At 38.6% G+C, this 7,152-nt stretch overlaps 2 protein-coding genes across 2 annotated transcripts; both read left to right on the top strand.

Moving 5' to 3' along the window:
• The first annotated feature begins 318 nt into the window (after positions 1 to 318).
• Positions 319 to 723, top strand: LOC131619136 (uncharacterized). The gene has a single exon (XM_058890274.1). The coding sequence runs from the start codon at positions 319 to 321 to the stop codon at positions 721 to 723; it is 405 nt and encodes a 134-aa protein (XP_058746257.1).
• Positions 724 to 3,172: 2,449 nt separating this feature from the next.
• Positions 3,173 to 6,041, top strand: LOC131619135 (uncharacterized). Its single transcript, XM_058890272.1, has 3 exons — positions 3,173 to 4,184; positions 4,273 to 4,724; positions 6,021 to 6,041. The coding sequence occupies exons 1-3, from the start codon at positions 3,173 to 3,175 to the stop codon at positions 6,039 to 6,041; spliced, it is 1,485 nt and encodes a 494-aa protein (XP_058746255.1).
• Positions 6,042 to 7,152: the final 1,111 nt, after the last annotated feature.

Here is a 7,152-nt window from a genome sequence, read left to right as displayed (position 1 = left end):
AAGGTACACTACCCATCTTTTTGTGGGAGCCACTTGCTTTTTACATGTTTGTTGTCATTAACCTGTCAAGCAATTTACTACTTGTTTTTTGTTTTTTTTAGAATGTTGTTGTAGGTTGTTTAATTTATCTTGTATTGGTGGTTTAGAATTCTCTTGTTTAGAATTCTCTTCTTTATTAATAAATTTTCTTTAGCCATTTCAAAAAAATTGTTTTTGTTTTTTTGTTATTATTAAAAATTGTCACTTGTCAAGCAATTTTGGTTCTTATGATTATTAATTGTTAATTTAGTATTAACTTAAGATCGTTTAATTTCAGAGATGAAGATATTTTTAATTGATAGAGCAAGTATTGAGAATGTGAATGTTGTGCAATCGGAAGTCGAATTAGAACCACTGTCTAATGTGGTTAATGAGTTTAGCCCAAATGAGATTGTGCGTGATCTGGGTCGTAGGAAACAAATTAATGAGTATGCTTCGGATATTCAAGATCATGTGAGGAGGGTATATATGAAGGGTCTAATGCAACCAGATTTGTCAAGCTTTCCTCGTACTCCATTTGGAAGTGTTAAAAGAGCTTTTAGTAAATCAAGGTATAAGAATTACACATGGTTAGAATACAATGAGATCAAGGATGCAGCTTATTGTTTTTATTGCTTTCTCTTTAAGCAACCTGGGAGGGCCGAACACTTTGGTTTTGAAGTCTTCACTAAAATCGGATATTGAGATTGGAAGCATGCGTCTAAAAGCTTTAAAGATCATGTTGGTAGTCATAATAGTTTGCACAACTCATGTGTCAAGCACTATGATGATTATAATAATCAAAGAAAAAGTGTGGCAAGTAAGTTTGCTAAAGCAACCAAGGAATCAGAAGAATTGTATAAGATTTGTTTGACTTGTTCTCTAGATTGTTCAAGATATCTCATGACACAAGGCATGGCTTTCTGAGGCCATTGTAACGCCCCGTTTTCGATATTTATTTTATTACGCAGTTAATTGGTGTATTTGGTGCTTAAACTGTTATTTTAATTATTATTATATTAGTTTAGTAATTAACTATAATGTAGTAAAATAGTTAATTAATTATTTGGGCCAAGTAGGTGATTAGTATTTGGGAGGGTGTGTAGTAAGCCCATTAGCAAAATTAAGGATTAGTAAGAGATTAATAAAATAAAGAAGAAGAAAAATTAGAAGGAATAATTCTTTTTGGCAAAGTTGTGAAGAACGTAGAAACAGAGAAAGAGGCTAGGGCTAGAGAGAAGGAAGACTTCCACCATTGTTAAAGGATCAAAGCTCAATTCTAAGGTAAGGGGGGAGAATGGGTTCTTTAAATGGTGATTTCAACATGAGAGGGTAGTGAGGGTTCCTTCCCCTCTTTAGGTTCATAATTGACCATTTTGAATTATTCTTGATGTGTGAATTGATTTGATTTGTATGTGCTTTTCTTGAATAATGATATTGTACGATTTTTGGATGAAATTCTGTTTTGAATTGATGAATTGTAGTGTGGATTTGGATGTTGGTTGAGTTGTTGTTATGTTCATAAGAGGAACTGAAATCTGGGTGTAAAACTGTCCAATTTGATGAGTAGGAATTGAGTTATTATCATGTAAAATTGATGTAGCATAACAGGTTAATGAATCTAGATGAAAGGTGTGAGTTAATAGGTGAAAATATGATGTTTTGGACCTGAAATTGCAGACTGGAAGTGATGAAAACGAGTGAGAACGAACTGGTGCGAGTGCAGACTTGGAAAGACAGTTTTTCTGTCAGTTTGCGTATGATACGCGTATGGGTTAGGGCCATACACGTATGAGGGACAAACCCAGGGGGCTATACGCGTATGATACGCAGCCCAATCCCAGCATAGTGCAACCTTCTGGTGGAATGCGTATGGTACGCGTATGGAAGAGAGGTCATACGCGTATGAGGATGTGATACGTGTATGGGGGAGTTTTTAGTGCAATTCTGATTCTGGTGATACGCGTATGGTAAAGGGGGTACACGCGTATGGTCTAGCTGTACGCATATGGTTACGTTCGTGTGCAGAATTTCCCGTTTTGTGACGTTTTCTTCTGATTCTTAAGCATTAGGAACACTTTTCTGAGTTCTCTTGATTAGTAGGACTTAAGCCGATATAGGAAGATTATAAAATTTATAAATTGGAGATAAATGCTGTGATAAGATTATGTTGACTATTGTGAATATTAACTATAAGAGATGAAATTATAGTTGCGTGTTGTTGAACAAGTTGATAGCCTAATGGTAATGAGTTGAAGGCTGATGCCTTGTGTTGTTGGTTTGTGTTGATTGGATGTCCATATTGCATATATATGTCGTCGAGGGCTTATGCCCTGTTGTTGGCCTGAATTGGCGTTGTTGAAGGCTTATGCCTTGTTATTGCCTCTAAGAAAATGGCAACTGTTGGGAGCTTATGCTCTGTTGGTACCACATGCATGTAATGTTGATAGTTGCATTTCATTGTCCTTTAATTGATTGTAATGTCATGTATTGATGTTGTTGTATGGTTGACGGTGTGAGAATCCATTTGTGATTGTGGTTTGTGTGGTGTAGATACTACTCTTTAATATGTGATATTTCACCGTATATTTATTGAATGTAATTCTCACCCCTTTTCTATTGTTGTATCTGTGCTTCTTCGGGAGTATAGATAACCAGGTACCAGAGTAGTGCTTGGATTTTCGAGTGTTACCTGGTCGAGTCTTAGGAGTCGCTCTGATACGTAACACGGGAATGTTGGGATGCGCTATGTTTTGTTTTCCTTTCAATTATTTTGTCAAATTGTTACATATCTTGATTTTGACTTTATTGTCGGACCTCCTGTTTAGCGGAGAAGAATTATTTTGTTGAGGCCTTAGTGTCATGTGAACCAATAAACTGTTTTAAATTCCGCTGTGTTATTGAATTTTGTTTTAATGAAATTTATTGAACAAATAGATGTTTTTGTGAATTGTTCCAGAAGATGTGACATCCTACTTGTATTACTCTGATTTATTTACGTATTTATAATTATATATATTCGTATGGGAAAGTGGGGTGTTACAATTGGTATCAGAGCAGGTCGGTCCGTCCGACTAAGTAGTTGAGTCGCTAATAAATTGAGTATTATTAATCTCGTTATCTAACTGTGTTTCTGTTGCAGTGATTAATTGAAATGGCTGGAAGAAACGATGATGCGATTGCTGCTGCTTTGGAGGCTATGGCTCAAGCTCTGGAACATCAACCTAATGCTGGTGAGAATGCTGGGTCTCGCAGTTTGGCTACCTTCCAGAGGGAGAACCCGTCAGTCTTCAAGGGCAAGCATGACCCCGATGGGGCATTAGAGTGGTTGAAAGAGATCGAGAGGATCTTCCATGTAATGGATTGTACTCAGGCACAGAAAGTTCGCTATGGGACATATATGCTAGCAGTCGAAGCTGACGACTGGTGGCTAACAACACGTCAGAGACTAGAAGCTGCAGATGAAGAGATCACTTGGGATGTGTTCCGAAGGGAATTTTTGAGGAAGTACTACCTTGAGAGTGTCCCTGGTAAGAAGGAAATTGAGTTCCACGAACTGAAACAAGGGAACATGTCAGTGTCCGATTATGCTGCGAAGTTCACTGAATTGGCCAAATTTTATCCATACTATGATGGAGAGGGTGCAGAGTTTTCAAAGTGCCTTAAGTTTAAAAATGGGTTACGCTCTGAGATCAAGAAGGCTATAGGGTATCAGCAGATCCGCATTTTCCCTAACTTGGTAGACATCTGTAGAATTTTTGAGGAAGATAATGCTGCTCACTATAAGATTGTCAGTGATAGAAGAGGCAGGCAGAATCAGCAACGCGGCAAGCCTTATGACGCTCCAGCTGGCAAGGGCAAACAGAGAGCTGCTCTAGGCCATAGAGCAAGTGGGGGAGGTACTCCTGCTCCGATTGTGTGTTTTAAGTGTGGAAAGGCTGGTCACAAGAGTACTTACTACAATGATGAAGTTAAGAAGTGTTTTCGTTGTGGCAAGACTGGTCATATGATGTTTGAATGTAGACATAAAGAAGTGGTTTGTTTTAATTGTGGCGAAGAAGGACACATTGGAAGTCAATGTCAGAAACCAAAGAAAGCACAATCTGATGGTAAGGTGTTCGCGTTGGCTGGTACTCAGACAAGCACCGAAGACAGACTCATTAGAGGTACTTGCTTCATCAATAGTGTGCCTTTAATTACTATTATCGATACTGGTGCTACTCATTGTTTTATTGCTGCTGAATGTGTTGAAAGATTTGGGTCTTGTGCTATCTTCGATGAATGGCGAGATGGTAGTTGAGGTTCCAACTAAAGGGTCTGTGACTACATCTCTTGTTTGTTTAAAGTGTCCGTTGTCGATCTTCGACAAGGACTTTGTTGTTGATTTAGTGTGTCTATCGTTAGTCGGGCTAGACGTAATTTTGGGAATGAATTGGTTAGAATATAACTATGCTCACATAAATTGTTATAATAAGACTGTGAGATTTTCAACTGCCGAAGAGGAAGAAGCTGGTTTAGTGTCGTCTAAGCAGGTACGACAGTTGTTGAAAGAAGAAGTAGAGATGTTCTCGTTAATGACAACATTGTCAATCAAAAATCAGAATATCATCGATGAGTTACCAGTAGTACGTGAATTTCCTGAGGTTTTTCCTGATGAGATTCCTGACGTGCCGCCAGAAAGAGGAATTGAGTTTACGATTGATCTTGTACCGGGTACCAGACCTGTTTCTATGGCACCGTACAAGATGTCTGCATCTGAATTGACGGAATTGAAGAAGCAATTAGAAGACTTACTTGAGAAGAAGTTTGTCAGACCAAGTGTATCGCCGTGGGGAGCTCCAGTGCTGTTAGTAAAGAAAAAGGATGGAAGCATGAGACTTTGCGTAGATTATAGACAGTTGAATAAAGTAACCATTAAGAATAAATACCTGCTACCGAGGATAGATGATTTGATGGACCAATTAGTGGGCGCGAGTGTTTTTAGCAAGATTGATCTGAGGTCGGGTTACCATCAGATTAAGGTTAAAGATGAAGATGTTCAGAAGATAGCGTTCAGAACAAGATATGGACATTATGAATATTCGGTGATGCCCTTTGGCGTTACAAACGCGCCAGGAGTATTCATGGAGTATATGAACCGTATCTTCCGTGAGTGTCGCACGCTCGCGAAAATGAACAGAGTCGCCACCAATATATTTATCCCATAAGGGAAAGGGATATCAGAAAACCTATAATAAGGATAAGAACGAGGTCTTTCGACCAGAGATAAGGTACGGGAGTCGGTTACGCAAGGGGAAGGTGCTAGCACCCCTCACGCCCATCGTACTCGATGGTATCCACCTATGTTTGTTGCTATCTAAAGGGTGTATAAATCTATAGCTTAATTACTAAGGGAATGCATGCAAATGAAAGAAAAGAAACACGGGGAAAATAAGGTTTTAAATAGTTGTGCTCGCTTAGGCCCCGCGACCTAATGCCTACGTATCCTTTTCAGGAATCAGAGCGCCGTAGTTCGGCTCTTTAGTTTTTGTTTGTTTTTGTGTTTTTTAGTGGACGAAGTTACATTCGCACTCCGCTGCTCGACCTCTGGAGTCTTAAGCTGGGAATGGAGTGGAAATAACGTGTCCGATTAAAGAATGCCTCGGAGGCGAGATGAAGAAGAGATTTTGAACGTTTCGAGTGGAACCCTAAAGCAAGGGGGACTCGAGTTGCTCTTTGGTTTGTGTTTTTTAGAAGTTGGGAACTTACGCCTGAATGGAACCCTAAAGCAAGGGAGATCCAAGCACTCGAACGTTCCCTAAAGCAAGGGATGTTCAAGCTTCCATTCCCTTTTTAAGATTTTCACTTTTTTATTAATGTTTTATTAAGTGTTTTCTTTGTATTTTTTAAAGGGATTTTATTCAAGTATTTGTTAGCTGATTTAAAGTTGAAAAGGAAGAGAAACTAGCCTAAGTATGAAGGGAATTTCTAAGTCCTAATGTTGTCATGGTTTCTACCTAAAGGTTAAGAATAAAGGAACATGAAAGTAAAGTCACGATTATAAGTCAATAGTGAGTAACACAATGGTGCAAAAATTGGCATACAAGCATATAGTAACAAGTCAAAAACATAGTACAAAATGAATTAAAAATACTACTATTTTTTATATTGATTTTTATGGGCGAAATTGAATTACAAGTCAAGTAAAAAGACTAAAACAAAATAGCCTAAAAACTAGTATTTTTATGATTATTTTTATATGTCAAAAATTCTATTAAGGTCTAAAAATGATAGTAGAAAAATCAGTATTTTTAACATCTAAAAGAAGTAACAAAAAACTAATTAAAATCTAAATGAATCAATTAAAAAGAGGAAACAGGGGGTGCAATCCTGAATTGCAGGGGTTATGAATAGCATCAGGGCGCATGGCCCATAGAGCTTAAGGCCCAGGGGCATTTTTCAGTGGCAGAGAAAAAGGAGTTATGCTGGGCCATTGGGGTGAGGCATTAGCAACTCGTAACGGGCCCAAGGAGAGTTGATCCATTTTTATTTTCATTCAGATTAATCACTTTATTGAAGATAATTAAAAGGCAAATAATTAAAAAAGAAAAAGGGAAATAATTGAGGGAAAATAGAGCTTCGTTTGTGGCGTTTCGAGTCTCTCTCTCAGACTCTCTTTTGTTCTCTTCTTCCTCTCGCGATTTCCGGCGAGCTTCCCCGCCGTGAATGCCGTCGCGATCCCTCTCTAATCACCACCACGTAAACACCAACCCCCACTCATTTCTGATCCTTAACACGAACCCCTTATCAATTTCCCTTGAAGGGTACGCAAACGACCGGATCGAAGGATCCAAACAATTAACCCTAAATCTTCCTAATCATGAAACCCGGAGGTAACTCAAGCCATAGCCTTAAATCTCTAAGCACAATCAAAGGAGGTGTAAGATCGATGAATACGAAGAGAGAAGAAGGTGCTCGGAGACTTACATGAAGTAATGGTCGAGATTGACGATTGAGAATACCAGAGGGGAAGATCCAGCAGCTTGACGCGGAGGAGGCACGAAGTGAACGCGAGAAATATGAAGTTCTTCTGGTAATTATTTGATTCTTCGGCCTCTTGTCTTTGCGATTCCTTCTTCTTCTTTTTTGCCCTTC

Source organism: Vicia villosa, linkage group LG7, assembly GCF_029867415.1.
Source record: "Vicia villosa cultivar HV-30 ecotype Madison, WI linkage group LG7, Vvil1.0, whole genome shotgun sequence".
Taxonomy (NCBI): domain Eukaryota; kingdom Viridiplantae; phylum Streptophyta; class Magnoliopsida; order Fabales; family Fabaceae; genus Vicia; species Vicia villosa.
Note: the sequence above shows the minus strand (reverse complement) of the source record. Positions and strands in the feature narration are given on the sequence as shown.